General features: G+C 37.6%; 1 protein-coding gene across 1 annotated transcript in view; it reads left to right on the top strand.

The window, feature by feature from the left end:
- Nucleotides 1-18,883, top strand: part of ARID2 (AT-rich interaction domain 2) — a 99,420-nt gene that overhangs the window by 58,343 nt on the left and 22,194 nt on the right. Inside the window, exons 9-15 of the mRNA XM_063309383.1 lie at nt 1,682-1,778; nt 2,129-2,338; nt 2,892-3,059; nt 5,089-5,164; nt 6,870-7,004; nt 7,552-7,748; nt 8,548-11,387. Of these exons, the coding sequence (XP_063165453.1) occupies nt 1,682-1,778; nt 2,129-2,338; nt 2,892-3,059; nt 5,089-5,164; nt 6,870-7,004; nt 7,552-7,748; nt 8,548-11,387 (3,723 nt within the window). The remainder of the gene's footprint in view (nt 1-1,681; nt 1,779-2,128; nt 2,339-2,891; nt 3,060-5,088; nt 5,165-6,869; nt 7,005-7,551; nt 7,749-8,547; nt 11,388-18,883) is intronic.

Below are 18,883 nucleotides of genomic sequence, written 5' to 3'. Positions count from 1 at the left end.
CACCAATAAATACTATTTTAAAACTATTGAAATACAATATTTTAATTAAAATTTAAGATTCAGCTATCAATAAAATATCTAGATAAATATAATCATAGAGTATATTCCTATTTGTGGTTATATAAAAATACATGTCAAATATATGTGTTAAAAACATTCCCATGATATTCAGTAGCGTTTATTCCCAGGTACAAAGCATAAAGTTGCATTCAGCTGAAAAAGAAGGATTGTTCACTTCTTTTCTTTGTTAACTTCACAGCTAAAATTGAATTAATAGATAATAAAAATACAGGTAGTCCTTGGGTTATGACCATTCGTTCAGCGACAGTTCAAAGTTATGACAGCACTGAACAGGTGGTACTTACGACTGGTCCTTTGAATTCTGGCCATTGCAGCATCCCTGCACTCATGTGATCACAATTTCCAATGTTCCCTGCCAGTTCCCACCAGCAAAGTGAGTGGGGAAGCCGGCAGGAAGTCACGGTCACGTGAGGTCCTCACTTAACAACCCATGTGGTCCTCACTTAAGGACCCGCATGGTCCGGTGGGACTGCCAGAATTGCCATTGGTAAGCAGCACGGTCACATGATGTACTTTACCATGTCACTTAGCGATGCCAATTCTGGTCCCAATTGCCATCGTAAGCCAAGGACTACCTGTAATGCAAATTAAGGGAATCTGAGAATTATATTATCCAGCTGGACAACCCATGACTCACTGAGTCATTGTTTCAGATATATTTCCTTACCAGATTCATCAATGCCTTTAACAGTGGCAGAGCTTCTAATGCACTGGAAAAGTTCTTAAAAAATCAGGGAGAGATGTATCTGCCTTGAAAGTAGCCAATGTTGAGCTGTACAGCACAGTCAAACATCAGGAGTTGACCACAGGAAATATTGCATAAAATTTGCTAAATTTCTATTCCATGGGAGTCATGGATCCTGGATTTTGGATGCGTTCTGTAAGTTAGCCCATTTGAGGTGCCTTGGTTCAAAAATTACTGGCCTATGATGCACCATTTTGCCCAGTTAAAGGTTACAAAGTACAAACAGTCACAAGAGTTTTAGTAGCATATAGATATTGTGAAATACAGTATATGGACTATATCATGATATAGTAAAAAATGTGGAAATTGACTGAGAAAGGTATGGCCTTACTAGTTCCTTTGGATCTGAGTGGTTTTTGAAACCATCACCAATATTGTTTGGACTAGCTGGCGCTTTATTTCCTTGCTAATAATGGGCTGGGGGAGGGTGGATAAGCGAGAATTAAATTAAGATACTGGATCTGTTGTTCAGTAGAAACTGAAGCTTTTGGAGTAGGATGCAGCTTCTTCTTTTTGATAAAATTGAATTCCCTCTAGAAGAGCAGGTCCTGCAGTCCAAGAGTGCTCTTTGCCTCTCAGTTATATCTGAATTTCCAAATGATTGAATTGTCAATCATTTTTGTTATTTTCGCTGATTTTATATTTTGTTAATTTTCATGTTAGTGTTTGTCTAGCTGCTTGAATGCAAAGTGCATAGAAATATAGGATATATATTGAAATAGTAAATAATGTCACAGCATATAACATTTTCAATATGTTTTAAGTATTAATTTGGAAGATTTCCATAATCCCACTGATGTTAGTTTTATCAGATGAATCATTTCATCATTAATTTTTGCTTTCTGTCTTCTTCAGCTTCTCTTGGACCCTGTTGATTTTAAAACGACTCATCTAATGTTTCATACCGTTACTAAATGCTTAATGTCAAGAGACAGATTCTTAAAAATGCGGGGTAAGAATTTATGTGATTACAGTATCTTGTGTAAAGTATCATTTTTATAAAACTCAGAGCAAGAACCATCTATTTAGGTTGAGTCTAACCTACTCAGTGCAGGAGTCTAAACTGAAGTATTCTTTCTAGATGATTATTGTGAAGTAACTTACCATCTCACTAGATAATTGGTTCCACTGTCAAACTGTTCCTTTTTTCCCTCTCTCTCTCTCCCTCTTCTAGTACTAAACTGGTATCTATGTTCTTGTAACTTGAAACTGTTATTCTGTGTCCTGCGCTCTGGGAGCAATAGAGAACAAATTATTTCTTTTGTGACATCTGTACACACTATTTGTTTTTTTTTGTTTCAGGCATGGAAATCTTGGGTAATCTTTGTAAAGCTGAAGACAATGGTGTCTTAATTTGTGAATATGTAGATCAAGAATCTTATAAAGAAATCATCTGTCATCTCACGTTACCTGACGTTTTACTTGTCATATCTGCTCTGGAAGTGCTCTATATGCTCACTGAAATGGGTGAAGTGGCCTGTACAAAAATAGCTAAAGTTGATAAAAGTATAGGTGAGCTAGCAGGTTTATTTATTTATTTTTTTACAAAACACTTGTATTACCAAGGCCCTTGATAATACTTTGTTAGATGCTTTTTCTGTTAAGTGATACCTGGCTTGTCCTTTGTCTGGCAAGAATCATAAAGCACTTGGCAAACCAAAAGTGCTACATAAACATCTTTCAAAAGAAACCTCAAATTATTTGTTCAAAATTATGCAGATATTATATTTATTAAATTTGCATAGTTCTAATCTCAGTAAAGTTTTTACAGTTATGATGAGGTGCAAAGGATAACACAGCACCAAGAGGTATGTTATTGGGAAGTGATAGGGTAACATTAATAATAATAAACAACTTTTGCTTATACAAAAATAAAAAAGGAGATAGAAGTGAATATGGGAGATTTCAGTTATAAAGTCTGCTTATAATGCCAAGACAAATAGAAATAAGTCTCGTAAAGCTATAAAGCTCTTTTTTAGCTGAATTCAGTTTAACTTAATACAAAAACTTTCTGAAATGAATTGTTCTTGGGGAATAAAGCATCTTAATTTATGATAATTTACAGATACATTAGTATGTCTGGTTTCAATGGACATCCAGATGTTTGGAGGCGATGCACTCAGTGCAGTAAAACTTGTTGAACATCAAAGTACCAACCACCAAGTACTCTCTGAAATTAGGCCACAAGCAGTGGAACAAGTTTCATCACAGGCACATGCCCCTGCTACTCCAGGTTAGTATTACCCTATTGAAATAGGTTATATGTTGGAATAGCTTTCATTAGATATGTTCGGCAGTCTTTTACAATAGAGACATTGGCTACAGATGTAGATATACAGCCATACTGTATATGAATCCATCTGTAGTGATGATGGCAAAAAAATTAGGTGTGTACTTTAAAAAAAATCCTTGTTGCAATAGAGATGTACGGGCATGTTTAGATGATTTCTTTGTTTTTCATAAATAGCCACTGCTATGTAAGTAGTACTTTTTCTATATATATTTTATTTATATTCTTTCTGCAATACTTCTTAATGCAGTTTATTGTTGCTGGGTTTTTTTAAACAGGTTTATCATCTGCCTAAAGAGCTCTGGTAATTCGGTCAATTGAAAATAAATATCCCTCTGTGAGAGAAAATCTACCATGTTTACAGAAAACTGCTGAAGAACTCTGTCTTACTAGGAGTTGGATTTTTAAACTTTGATTTGCTTCCTGTCTGTCCACCCCCAGTGGATAGGGATGGATGGCAGTCTATAAGAAAATTAAGTCAGCACGTTATTGCAACCATCACCTGTTTGTTATTAATTAGGTTAAACAAAGTGTGCCTGACTGGTCATATATTTTAGAATATTGCTGTGGCTTTAAAATATTTTTCCATATAATGCACTTTATAAAGAAATAATATTTGTTTTTGTCTTATTTTGACATATGAAAAGTGGATAAATGGTCAGTGTATAATCTGTGCTTTATTTTACATCATCAAGCCACAATTTGAAAATACATTTTTCTTAACTTATTGCATATTATGCTTACCTTCAGTTGCAAAGGGAGATCCATGGTTTGATTATAGTTTCCTAATCCTGATGTGTTTGTACCTTTCCAGATCTAATCCTGGAGTTAGCAGTTTTTTTGGGTTGGTAGGCACATCTAACTTTGAAAGCATTTTATGGGCATTCTCACAAATGTGTGGACTTGGCTGGTCACCTGTAATGCTTACACCTCTAGCATATCCAGATGATCTGTCACCTCAAGTTTATTTTTGTCTTTTTGCTGGGCAAGTAGGCACATTTCCAAACAGAACACTGAGCTACAGCACCTCATCATTTTTATTTTCTAGGAATGACTCATGCATTTATTTGGGGCTCAGAAGCATTACTGGAAATAAAACAATGTTCTAAAAATCTAGAAAAAAATATATGAGACTTATAGCTTGGCAGGAGCCAACACAAATACATTATCATAAGCCATGAAGTCCAGGCTCTCACAGATTCACAGAGGTGCAAGGCAAGAGGTGTTTAAAAAGGAGACTGAGTCTTAGGCCAGAAAGCCGGTTGGGTGACTTTGGGCCAGACACTCTCTCAGCCAAACTCACTTCACAGGGTGGTGATTGTGGGGAAAATAGGAGGAAGGAGTATTAGGGATGTTTGCCACCTCGAGTTATTTAAAAAAATAATAAAGGCGGGATGAAAAATCTAATAATAAAAATAATTTGATAACTGGATTTTTAAATTATTAGTGCTGTATGTAAAAATAAATAATTTAGCTTTTCTCAGATGTGAGGGCAACCTGGTTGCGATACCTGTCACCCCATTAATCATCAGGGTTGATTTGGCTGATCTGGTTAGGTGGGTGTCACTTTCCTCTCTCACCACTCCACGTGCATCCCTCCTGAAGCTGTGCAGTTAGTGGAGGAGGACGACTTTCCCAGATACAAGGGTATATGATAGCTGAGCTGCCATACTAGAACCTCCCGACTTAGCTTTTCTCTTTCTGTAAGACTTCAGGAAGTGTCTCTGTGCAGCTAAATTACCAGATGACACAAAAGATCTTCATTCATTCCATCCTCCAAAATTTGGAGCAATTGTAATTTATTTAACTCTTTGTTGACCTCTCTGCTTGGATAGCATCCTTAATTTAAAATGGAAACTGAACAGTATCTAAAGTGTTTCTAAGTTTTACTAAAGAAAGAGTTGTAACAGCAAGCAACCAAATATTATATCATATTTATATAATACTTTATAATTCTTATTTCTTTTCATAGCACCAAGAGCACCACAACATGTTGCTCCACCACCAGGAATAGTAGAAATTGACAGTGAAAAATTTGCATGCCAATGGTGAGTACTTAATTCTTTTGATATGTCTCATGAAATAATTAGCGTTTTGTCCATTTTAAAAATTTATATCTTCATTATTGAAAATATCAAGCAAAAATACTGTAATTCTATTTTGGGGAAATACTTATCAATTAATTTGCAGTAAAAGAATTTCCCTGTCAGAATTTTTCCTGTTATTTTATTGTATACACCTGGATGAAGTTCAACATATTTAAATTCTATGTATGCTTTTAATATTTTGAAATATAACTAAGCTTATTTTACTTAGGTAGAAGGATTCTATTGTACTTATGTCCTGTTTGAGGTTTTCTCAGGATTATCTTACCGACTACTGTAGGAATAGAACGCTGCACTAGATAGGATTTTTGGTCTGATCCAACAAAGATCTTCTTAAGTTTTCAAAAAACACTGCTTGATATTCATACAGTAAATCCTCCATTCTTAAGTGCTTAATTTTTTCCACATGAAATTTGGAGAAAATGTAGCAAGTTTGTAAAATGCAGCAGCATTTTTTTTTACAAAAGTTTCACTTAATACTGCGCAGCAAAGTTGAGTCCTATTCCTCATCTAGAAGTTTTCCTAGCAGAATGGTTTTGTAATTTTTATGCGCACACACACACTTTTTTTTTTTGCTGCCAAGTCAGACTTGACTCCTGGCAAATACATGGACAAGTCCATACAGTATTCCAGGCAGCATTTTCAGAAGTGGTTAGCCATTGCTCCTAGGACTGTGAGAGAATGACTGGCTCAAGGGCACCCAGCTGGCTTTCATGCCTAAAATGAAACTTGGTTTTTCTCACTCCTAGTCCAGTATCTTAACCACTAGACCCAACTGGCACACATAGATAAGCTTAAAGGATGAAGTGGGTCCCAAGTTAAAACACTCAAGCCACCCCTTAAAATCACCCAAAACAATAAGTGTTTGAACATTTCAGCCCTGTTCATTCTTGTGACATCACAGCATATCTCCACTGGTTTCCAGTCAAGGCAGGGGGAAAAAAGGAAGTCGGAACAGGAAAAGACTGTCCAACCCTGTCTTAGAGGATGTAGAGGATATCAGGATAACACTGATGATGTTACCTGGTCGGGTAATGAAACATCTGCAAGCAAGCAACCAAGCTCAGAGAGACGAGGGACTCCACAGTTCAACCTTGAACTACATACATTCTCTTCTATTGGAATCCTCTATCAAGAAGATGGATATATGTTATTATAGAAGCTTAGTTTTCATAAGGCCAGTGTAGTATGACTCTGGTCTATATTCATGATTATGAATGTGATTATGAGTCATAATTTTAAATATAAACTACACTGTTATACAGAACCAATTCTTGGCTATATATTATATTTCATGGATGCCATACACTTTTAACATTTAACATACATCAGCCGTTTAAGAGAAAACACTTTTAAAGCAGCACCAGAGAACAAGACAGTGTTAAGGATCAATGTCTGACCCATACCTCATGTATTCTGAGTCTTTTGTAATGCATACAGATTTATTGTTAGAAAGGAGGGAGAAGAAATGTCCTTTGAGTTAAGAGCTGGAAAGCATTGGCCATGCTGGCTGAGGACAACTGAGAAGTATTCCAATGTACTGTTGGCATCAGGCTGAGGAGGATTATTCTGGAATCAGGAGAAAGATTCATGGTTAACTCATTATGTTTTGCTTGTCCAGATTTTTTCCTCTATTTTCTCTCCACAGGTTAAATGCCCACTTTGAGGTTAATTCAGATTGTTCAGTCTCCCGAGCTGAAATGTACTCTGAATATCTCTCTACATGCAGTAAACTAGCTCGAGGTGGAATCTTAACTTCTACTGGATTTTATAAATGTCTTCGGTAAGACAAACTCATTCCTAGAATAAAATAATTGCTTGGAATTTTTTTTAATCTACAGTTGATATAGATTGCTAAATTTGAGAAAAATAAATTTCCATTATTGTTTACCTTAAATAATGCACTGTTAAAAGCAGTGGTTGTTTGAAAAGAGAAATAAATGTTATTCAGTATAGGTTGCTCGCTTTATTTTTCCGTCTCTTTTGAAAACTAACCCTTTTAACATTCAGCTAAGAGTTGAACTTCCTTTGATCCTACTGATCTGTAAGAATACTACCTGCTGAGAGAAAATGTAGAATAGGTGACAGTTCAAAGTACTTTTTTTCACTCAGAGTTCTTACACTTTTTTCTCCTTAAATGACAATCATTGCTATTCTTTAATTCAGCCCCAAACCATATGCACTCCGTTTCTCTTTAATTATTACTTCTCTTTAATTATTGCTCCATTTCTCTTTAATTATTGCTTTACTTCAAACTTCATTTTTTTTAATATTGGCAAAAAAAGCTACTAGATTATCTTTCTAAACATGTTTCTCCTTGTTTTTGACAGAACTGTATTTCCAAATCATTCAGTGAAGAAAGTTGAGGACCCAAATAACAATGGGCAGGCTCATATTCATGTAGTAGGAGTTAAAAGGAGGGCTATACCACTTCCTGTTCAGATGTACTATCAGCAACAATCTTCTTCAACCCCCATTCTTCGGGTTGATTCTGTTTCTGAAGTAGCTCCATCTGCTTCACCAGCAGGTATTATTATTATATTTTGAATTTCATATTATATTTTGAATTTCATATGTTGTCTACTAATCAGTCTATAAGAGCATAAATATTTTTGGAAGTATGGTTGGAATATGTTATAATAAATGAAGTGTGCCCACAGTCCAGTAAACCTGATAAAAAAGGGAAAAGGCATAAAAAGAAAGTATTGAAGTAGAGTTATTTCTACAGGGATGGGTAGGGTTGGTGGAAAGAAAGTTATACTTCTCTGGCCAATAGATAAGATGGTGGTAATCTTTCTCTTGCAGTTATATTATTCCCCATACAGTGGGATCTTTCTGGGAGACCTCTAAGTAATTTTTGCTCTGCTGGCCAAAGAGAAAAAACCCAGCATGTTTTCTTAATTAACTAATTTATATAATCATTTGTAAGAGCAGGTTCTATGGACTGAATAGCTAAGAGAAATGTTTAACTAGATTTGAAAGATTTTATTTCAATTAATTTCTATGCTGTTTGACATTAGTATCAAAATAATACTGAAAAATTTAAAACCTGAAGTTATAATGAGGTAGTGGTGTCCCGTTTAGCTTCTTAAATAGGTTAGATGGCCATTGAATGAAGAATTTTTCAGTGAATTATGAAGGAAATGAAAAACTGGACACAGTTTCAGGGGACAGTGGAAAATATTTGCCCCATTACCACTGTGAGATACATAGAATCCATTGCTAATGCTAACTTCAGGAAATATTCGAAACTTAATTTAGATAACAGTTTGAAATCTTATTTCCTGCTGATATCACCATTACCAATTTTTTCCCTTTATCAACAGGACTCCCACATGGATCATCAAGTATAGGAAACCATTTTCAGAGGAATCCTATTAATAATCAATCTTCAACTATAGCTGTAACACAGATGTCTTTTCCGATTCAAGGTGCACCTACAGTGGTACAAACTGTTTCCAGGATACCACAAAACCCTTTAGTTCATAGTCACCATCAACAGAATGCTCCTGTGACTGTCATACAGAATAAAGCTCCAATTTCTTGTGAAGTAGTAAAAGCCACGGTAATACAGAACACAGTTCCACAGTCTGCAGTTCCTGTTACTATTGCTGTAGGAGGTGGAGCCCAGTCTTCAAATCAAAATCCTAGTAATGCAGGACCACAACCTTCTGTTACTGTTGTCAGCTCTCAGACTTTACTTCATCAACCTGTAATTCAGCAGTCCCCTCTACATGCAGTAGTACCAGGACAAATATCCTCAGGCACTCCTGTTACAGTAATTCAACAAGCTGTACCTCAAGGTCATATATTTGGCAGAGTACAGAACATACCAGCATGCACTTCAGCAGTTTCCCAAGCTCAGCAGCTCATAACCACATCATCACAGCCGGTACAAACATCATCTCAGCAATCCACAGCTGGTAACCAGCAGCAAGACACTGTTATCATAGCACCTCAACAGTATGTCACAACGTCAGCATCCAATATAGTTTCTGCTACTACAGTTCAGAATTTCCAAGTTGCAACTGGGCAAGTGGTTACAATTGCTGGTGTCCAGAATCCACCAACATCAAGAGTAGGGTTTCAGAATATTGCACCAAAGCCTTCTCAGCAAGTTCCAGCAGCAGTGGTACAGCAACCAATGCAGCAGTCTCAGCAGCAACCACCACCACCTCAGCAAAGTGTAGTGATTGTAAGCCAACCAGCTCAGCAAGGTCCAACATATGCACCAGCCATTCACCAAATTGTTCTTACTAATCCAGCTTCAATCCCAGCTGGCCAAACTGTTCAGTTGGGTGCACAGCCAAACTTAACTCCAACTTCCTCACCATCACCTGGACCAATTTCAAACAACCAAGTCCCCACAGTAATATCATCTCCGTCTCTCACACCTCAGTCACAAGGGCCCCCTCCCACTGTCAGTCAGATGCTTTCTGTGAAGCGACAGCAGCAGCAGCAGCATTCACCAGCATCGTCCCAGACACAGCTGCAAGTTCAGCCACAACAAAGTAGTCCTGGGGTGGGTCAGCCACCTCCAAATGAATCCAGTCTGATAAAACAGCTCTTGCTTCCTAAACGAGGCCCTTCTACTCCTGGTGGCAAACTTATTCTTCCAGCACCACAAATTCCTCCTTCAAACAGTGCAAGAGCTCCCAGTCCTCAGGTGGTTTATCAGATGGCTAATAACCAAGCAACAAGTTTTGGAGTTCAAGGGCAATCTTCTGCTCAGCCATTACTAGTTGGACAGCAAAATGTTCAGTTGGTCCAGAGTGCAATCCAATCCCAAGGAACAGTACAAACAGTACCTATTTCCAATCTACAAATATTGCCAGGCCAGTTGATTTCAAACAGCCCAGCAACTATTTTCCAAGGGACTTCCGGCAATCAGGTTACTATAACAGTTGTGCCAAATACTAGTTTTGCTACAGCAAATGCAAGTCAGGGAAATGCAACTCAAATAATTGCTCCAGCTGGAATAACAATGAGTGGAACACAAGCAGGAGTTGGGCTTCAGGTGCAAGCGCTTCCACCTAACCAGGCGCCTCTAGCTGGACAATCAACAGGTTCTGCTACTGCTCCTCCATTCAAAGGAGATAAAATAATTTGCCAAAAGGAAGAAGAAGCAAAGGAGGCAACAGGTTTACATATTCATGAGCGTAAAATTGAGGTAATGGAAAACCCTTCTTGCAGAAGAGGAGCTGCAAACACCAGCAATGGCGATGCAAAGGAAAATGAAACACAGGTGGGAAGTCTTCTAAATGGAAGAAAACATGACTCCAGTCTACCTCCAGCTAACTCAGGGAAAACTCAGAATGAGGCCAATCAGTTCTCACAAGTCAGTAATGGATCATCATTAGTCATGGATGAGAATGGAGCTCTTGGAAAGCAGAACTTTGAACAACCAGACACACAGGAACTTAAAAGTGATTTGAGGAAGCCCCTCCTTAATGGAATCTGTGACTTTGAAAAGGGTGATGGTTCCCATTTAAGCAAAAACATTCCAAATCACAAAACTTCCAACCATGTAGGAAATGGTGAGATTTCTCCAGTAGAACAAGAGAATTTGGATGCCACACAACTAGATGCTGCCAAAGGTGATCAAGGGGAAAGATTTTCCAATGGGCCTGTTTTAGCTTTGGGGACTATGCCTGTTGTAAGCTGTACACAAGAGGCTTCAAAACTCTTAACACAACAACCTAGTAGTACCAATCCTGATGTACCTAATGGACCTCTAGTTTCAAGTTTGAATTCAGATGTGCCTCAGCAACGCCCAAGTGTAGTTGTCTCACCACAGTCAACAGCCTCTGTTATACAGGGGCATCAAATCATAGCAGTTCCACACTCAGGACCTCGTGGATCCCCAGCTACCCTGTCATCTGAAGTACGGTCAACTAATGGCACAGCAGAATGCAAAACTGTAAAGAGGCCAGCAGAGGATAACGATAGGGAAACTGTTCCAGGAATCCCCAATAAAGTAGGAGTTAGAATTGTTACAATAAGTGACCCTAACAAAGCTGGCTGTAGTGCAACTATGGTAGCTGTGCCAGCTGGAGCAGATCCAAGTACTGTAGCAAAAGTAGCAATAGAAAGTGCTGTTCAGCAAAAGCAGCAGCAGCAACAGCAGCAGCATGCAGCACCATACATGCAAAACATGGTCACACAGGTAGGTCCTCGGCAGTCTTCCTTTTCTAGCTACTAAATTTAATTTCATACATATGTATATGTATGTGGAGATGTAAAGCTTCAATGCTTACAGTATTTCATTCAACAGCTTTAAAATGAGAACTATTTTGTAAATCCTACCAATCTGTTATCGCTCATTGTTTTCTGGACAGTAGCTTATATTTGTAGAAATAAATAAGTTGGGATATAATTTAATTATGCACAGAAGAACTGTTCTTATTTTTATTTCTTCACTGTCTTATTTCAAAAGCTGAGTATGCTTCCCTGCATTTTACAGTTCTAAATGTTTTTGTTTCTGCATAAGTTACGTTTAATGCTGTCTTTTGCATTTTAATGCATTCATATGCGATGATTATCTTATGTACTATACATCATGTATACTTTACATATGCTTTATGCAGTATTGTATGTAAAATATCAACAAACATGTAACCAATTGTCAAATTTTGAATGATTTCTGCGTAGATTGTTTCAGACTTGCAAGTTTATTGCAGTAGACAAGGTATTTAAGGATTTAATTGATAACATGTATTCTTTTTTATCACTAGATCTATTCATTAATTTTGAAACTATATTCTTATTACTGTGTTAACAATATGTACTTCATACACATGACAAAAGATATTGATACTGCATCACAATGTTATGAGAAGTAAGAGTCATACCATTTACATAACATTGCTGACTCTTTTTTGCCTTTTTAAAGATATGCATTCTAATTTTGCTTTACTCTAGATATGTTTGTGATTTTTAAAATTGGGATGAACTTAAAGCATTTTTTTCTTGCTTCATAACAGATGGAAATAACTTTTATGTATCAGGTGGGGAAATAATACATATTTTTAAATTACCTATTTGTATCGATCCTCAAAGTTTAGGCTTACAAAAAGTATAAATAATATTCGATCATTTTAAAATTGCACAAAGGAAAAAGAAAGCTCCGGGACACCACTGTTTATTGTCAAGAACCTAAGGCCCTGTCCGAAATCATTGCCCAAGAAAAATATAACTAAGCGTTAATCAGAATAAGGAGTCCACTTACATATACACCTTAGTAAAGGTAAAGGTTTCCCTTGACGTAAAGTCCAGTCGAGTCCGACTCTAGGGGGCGGTGCTCATCTCCGTTTCAAAGCCTTGGAGCCGGCGTTGTCCATAGGACACTTCCGGGTCATGTGGCCAGCATGACTCACGGAACGCCGTTACCTTCCCGCCGAAGCGGTACCAATTAATCTACTCACATTTGCATGTTTTCGAACTGCTTGGTGTGCAGGAGCTGGGACGAGCAACGGGAGCTCACCCCGCCGCGCGGTTTCGAACCGCCGACCTTCCGATCGACAGCTCAGCGGTTTAACCCGCAGCGCCACCGCGTCCCGGGGATACACCTTAGATATATTATAAAAAAACAGTATAGTTTCTGTTTCTTTATAATTTCAAAAAGACCCACAACTTAATCTGGCTGCGCATGATTCATTCACCCTGAACCTCCACAGAGGGTGATTGCAAATCAACTACAGAGGATCCTAGAGGAAATGGATTGTATGAATCTCTTCTAGTCAGGTGTGGGCATGGGATGGAAGCAGCATTGCTCACAGTTTTGGATGACCTTCAGTCTTTTTAGACCTCTCTGCAGTGTTGATATCATTGACCATTGCATCCTTCTGGACTATCTGCAAAGGTTGAAAGTTGGAATCACTGTTTTATGATGATTCAGCTCCTACCTAGATGGAGTGTTCTATTCAGTAGTCATGGGGGGAGCACCCTTTGGTTGCTCTAGTGTGGGTTACCATAAGGCTCATTTCATTTCTACATGAAATAGCTGGGTTTGATGTAAGGTATCACTAGTCTGCAGATGACAGGCCATTATACAATGCTACCCCCAGCAAAGCTGGAGATACCGTGGAAGTCTTGAACAGTTATCTGAGCATGGACTGGAAGGGACAAAAGATTCTGAGATGAAACCATAGCAAGACAAATTTGTAATTTGTTAATAAACAGTTGGACAATCTAGTGATGTTGGTCTTGGTAGTTATACTAGATGAGGTTGCACTTGACTGGGGTGGGGAGTTGTAATGGAATGTGAGAATGACCTTGGAAGATGGGAGGGGGAGAGATGCTACCTAGGGAAAATCAGATAAAAGGGGGATGAGCCCGCAACTGAGTAACAGGAAGAGAAAGAAACTTAGAAAGGATTCACCCTAACTAATCAGGCAGTAAAAAGGGACGGCAGGAGATTTGTACTTTCATACTTGCAAGATGTCAGCCCTCCTAGGTAAACCAGACAGGAAACATGACCAGATGAGCTGCTTCTACTTTATTGTTAGGCTACGTTAACAGAATCTTGAAAGTCTGAAAATAGAAATCTCCTGCCGTCCCTTTTTACCATGTGATCAGTTAGGGTAGATCCTTTCTAAATTTCTTTCTCTTCCCGTTACTCAGTTGTGGGCTCCTCTCCCCATCTATCTGATCGTTCCCTAGGCAGCATCTCTCTCCCCACCACCCACCCCCGTCTTCCAAGGTTATTCTCATTTTCCATTACAGGTAAAGGTAAAGGTAAAGGTTTCCCTTGACGTAAAGTCCAGTCGTGTCCGACTCTAGGGGGCGGTGCTCATCTCCGTTTCTAAGCCGTTAGAGCTGGCGTCCGTAGACCTGTCCGTGGTCATGTGGCCGGCATAACGACACGGAACGCCATTACCTTCCCGCCGAAGCGGTACCTATTGATCTACTCACATTTGCATGTTTTCGAACTGCTAGGTGAGCAGGAGCTGGGACTAGCAACGGGAGCTCACCCCGTCGCGCGGATTCGAACCGCCGACCTTCCGATCGGCAAGCTCAGCAGCGTAGCGGTTTAACCCGCAGCGCCACTGCGTCCCCCGCGTCCATTACAGGAGTCTTCTAAAATAGAGGCTCCTGCTTAAACAGCATGTATAATCCAAGATCAGAGGACCCGTTTGCTCAGCTTTGGTTGATGTGCCAGTTACGACCTTGAGCTGGAATGCCCAGGTGACAGTAACACTCTCCTTGAGTACCACTTGGCTGGACTACTATTATGTATTCCACATTGAGCTACTTTTGCTGAAGCTTCAGTTCACACAGAATGTGGAAGCCAAACTCCTGGCAAGACCTCCCCACCACTGTAGAATAATACTAATATTAAGTTTGCTGCACTGGTTGCCAGTAGGCTTCTGAGCTCAGTTCAAACTGCTGCTTGCCTCTCATAAAAACTTAAATGGTTTAGAACCAGATTATGTTAGACGCCAGAATTGACTGCCCATCCAGTCCAAATATCTAGGTCCTGGTAAGAGCTCTCCCCCCCTCCCCAACCTCATCAGGTTCATGGGGTATGGATGAAATCATGGAAAGGTCTTTTCCATTATTATCCTCAAGCTTTAGAATATCACCTGCTCTCTTCCCCCACCCCCACCCCCTTTTCAGAAATGCTGTGCCATGTTTTCCTTACTGTGTATTTGGTTCTGAATTACTCTGGACAACCATTATTGTTAGGCTTGTTTTGTGCCTTGTTAACTGCTTTTGTTTCTTGTTTGGTTTTACTGCTCTTTCTTAAAAACTGGCCAGGAACTTTTCAAATTAGGGCAGTTGAAAAATATTGTTAAATTAATAAATACATTTGTTGGTTTTTTTTAATTTAATATTTTTTAAATAGCTGGTATAAATAATGTTTAGTCAGCATCCCAGTGATTTTAGCTGCAGGGATTTCGGCACATTCTTACTTTTCGAGTATCATTGATTTAAATGGAATTTGACAAGAATTCCTTTATATTATGGACCAGTATATTTTATTGATATTATGAGCAATCATAGTACCCTTTCAAGGTTTGGATGTTTTGTTTCTGTAAGATGTGATTTTGAATTTGTAATTAATTGTTATTTAAAAATTAAAGGATTCATGACCAAATCTGCATAATTAGTAAGAAAAGTATTTCACCATATAATGTAGGATTTGAACTGTATAAAAAATGTGAGAAAGCAAGAAAGAGGAAACATAAATGTTGATTTCTTCATAGCGGTTGCTAGTTATTTTTTGAACTACTTTGTGGTATAGAACATAATTAAAAATATCTGATCATTGCAAGCAAGATACATTTGCTAGGCCATTGTTAAATAGCATAGTAATTTTAAAGTTGTGCTGTAGGAATCATTAGATTCCTTAAAAGTTTGTCTGAATACCAGCTCTTTCTACAGCAAGTTCTTTTAGGATTCACAGCCAGTACCTTGCATAGTATGCGTGCTTCTGTATAAAAAAATCTCAAATAGAAATTCTATCACATCAAATATAATTCTATAATGAATGTGGAATGGATAGCTGGAGACTTTAGATCATGCTCCTAGGTTCTATAAATGTAATCGGCAATTACAAATAATTTCACTTTTATTTGTTATGATAACTAATTAACATTTAACTCTTATTCTGGAAACATAAAAATGGGAAACTTGATATAAAACAATCTACTGTTACTTGATTTAATTCTAATTTAATGATTCAAAGCACTGTCAACAATTTCAGTTGCTTTGATTTTAATTAATCTATCATTATATAAAGCAACTTGCCCATTTCTTCCTAACATCCTACAGTGTGCAATCTCAAGAGAAAGCTCTTTGTTTACATAAATTGATGGCCTCCCTGATACACTCTAGGATCATCTAAAATTAAAAGAGTTTTGTGACGGATAGCGTACATCTTTTCTGTAGGAAAGTCAATGTTAAATATTCCTTCAGTGTAGAAAGTAATGATCATGTAAAATAAGAGCGTTCTCTTGTGGCACGGTTCGTGTGCTCACCAAGCCCAACATCTGCTGATTATTTGTCAGAGAGGAGGCCACCCTGAACTAAAAACTGGATAGTCTCTGGAGCAAGCACTACTTACAGGGCAGTGAAGGTTGAATGCTAGAGGTTTGCCTATTCAGTTTCCTGCACCTAACATTCTTTTTTGTATGTTTGTGGATGACCTTCACTGCATAAGATAATCATGTGGAAAATCTTGAAATCAAGATTTTTCTCAGGCATGAAAAAAGATTGATACATAATAAGAATTTCCTTCAGATTTTTGTATTAATCCCTCAAATGAATTAAGTTTCGTAACCATTAGGAATGGAAACGTGAATTGCCAGTAAGGTGATTTCAGTTAACTTATTATTTAAATTGATTAAAAACTAATGTCCTGGAGAGAGGCTAAAACCTCTTCTCTGTTAAATGAATGTTTCGTTTCATTTGAAGTTTACTGTTGTAACCACAGGTCATAACATAAGAATACAATAAAATACAATAAAATATATTAAAACAATGAAATGATGAAATTATAAAATAAAATAATGAAGCATTAAATATAAAAAAGGTTACAACAAAATAGAGCCAGAGGTACAACTAAGAACTTAAATATTTCTTCCTAAGTTTAAATGAGAGCAGAGCAAAAGTAGCAGCTTGGTTGCTAACAGTTGGAAACACGTCTGCAAGAAGATAAATCAGTTTTTCAACATCAGAGCCTTTGAGTTCATCTGCCGTTAATAATTTGGCCGTGATCTCGTTGTAAATGGGGCAGTGGAGGACATAATGGATAACATCCTCCACTTGACCAACACCACAAGGACAGAGGCGTTGTTCAACAGGGAGCTTACAAAACTTCCCTTCAAGATACGCAGAGGGCGTGGTCTGCAGGCGAAGGGATGTTAAAGCCCTTCTGAGTGATGCACTTATGTTAACCAGGTACTGGGAGAGGCTTCTATGTTTTTTATAATGATGGTACCAGGATGAAAATTTGGATGATTGTACTGCAATTGCATCTTTATTAGCATCCCTTTCAAAAAGCCAATCTCTAATATTTTCTCTATTCCAAGTTTTGAGTTCTCCCAAAGATGGTAGGGAATACATTTGAAATGAATGTTTATGATGTCATAAGGCTCGCTCTTTCTTCTGCCCCCAAACTCAAGAGAACATGAATGTAACGGAAGAGAGTTATGCAAAGGAATATATCCAGAAAAGAAAAGTTACTAAGGGAAAAAGCAGCTAGTAATTTCCTGTGTGAGAAAGTGGTTGTGTGGTTGAGGTCTGTGGGATACTGTCTGTGGGTCTGGGAGTTCAAAAAATGTGGTAGAACAAAGAGGAGTTTTTTCTTGGCACAGGAAAATTGAGATAATGGACTAATGCTTACTCCATTTACTTACTCTGTCCTGAGGCATTTCACATTAATCTTTAGGCTAAAAGAGTTACGTACAGAGTTGAAACAATGCTGGAATTTAAACAGTAATTATTTCGTTTTCAAAATAAAAGTGCTATTTGGCTCAGGTATCTTTTTTAATTCCAAGTGTTTGAAGATATTTTCAGTGGTTAGAGTCTCTGCACATGCTCTTACTTGTGGTTGCACATTTTAGGTAATTTAAAAAAAATTCTTAGTCCAAGCTGTGCTCATCTCTGCTGATCTTCCATTTATGGATTTATGATAGCCTACTTTTTAAATTATGAAATCTATATCACAGCTGAAATGAAGGATATAGAAATGGTATGATCATATAACTTACGTTCATTTATTTCAAATAGCTTCAGTTTATTATGATTGTCTGATTAAAACCATAAATTCCTGTTCCAAGAAAATCTTTTCTTTTAGCTCACTGCAGCTTATTATTTTCCGCTGTAAAGCAGAAAAAGCACAGGTAGAAAAGAATCTAACTATATTTTCTATATTTTCAGGGGCTGTCAATTGATATTATTAGTTCTAATGTCTACAAATGGTTAAACTCTTCTTCCATTGGCTTTTCAGCTCCAATGGAAAGTGACATGTACTATGAAGACTTTAACAGGATTGTTTTGTCAGATATCTTTCTCTGCTCTCCATCTTTCATTCATATAACCTTCTGGTTTTAAGCATGATGAAGATAAAATTTAGTAGTCTGTCCAGTGGCAGTGAAAAAAGTAATAGTCCATCTCAGTATAAGACTGCATTAGATGGAGCAACAGACCAACAATGTCATAATCATGTCAGTTACTACAGGGATGTTTTCAGTGTGTCTTAAAGTGGTGAAAGTTTGTGAACTCTTTAGAACTGTAAGTAATCCTGTAGTACTGTGACCTTCATCTAAGCCCTATTAACTGAAGAGATTCTGATTAAACAAACAATGCACAAAACAGTGTACTATGCCATGTCTTTTTGAATACAGAGCTAACATTGTCTTTGTTGGAAAAGTATGTAAAGTCCTAGGACAGATTATTTAGATCTCTTAAAGGGTAAATTGAATCAGATGTCCCAGTAAGTGGTATGACAATCAGGTGTGGTCTTAGGAAACTATTTCCTATTTAAAAAAAAAAAAATTGGTTGCCACCGTTGGAGTCTGCTCTTCATAATACAGGTTTGTGGAAGTGAATCATGCTTCAATCAAAATAATTCTCTGTAGACCTCAGAAAAGGCATTGTTGATAGTTACAAGACTGGGAAGGGCTATAAAAGCTTTGCTAAGGACTATGGTCTCCT

The sequence above is a fragment of the Candoia aspera genome, chromosome 7 (genome assembly GCF_035149785.1).
Source record: "Candoia aspera isolate rCanAsp1 chromosome 7, rCanAsp1.hap2, whole genome shotgun sequence".
Classification (NCBI taxonomy): domain Eukaryota; kingdom Metazoa; phylum Chordata; class Lepidosauria; order Squamata; family Boidae; genus Candoia; species Candoia aspera.
The sequence above is the reverse complement of the archived record's forward strand: the minus strand, read 5'-3'. Positions and strand labels throughout refer to the sequence as shown.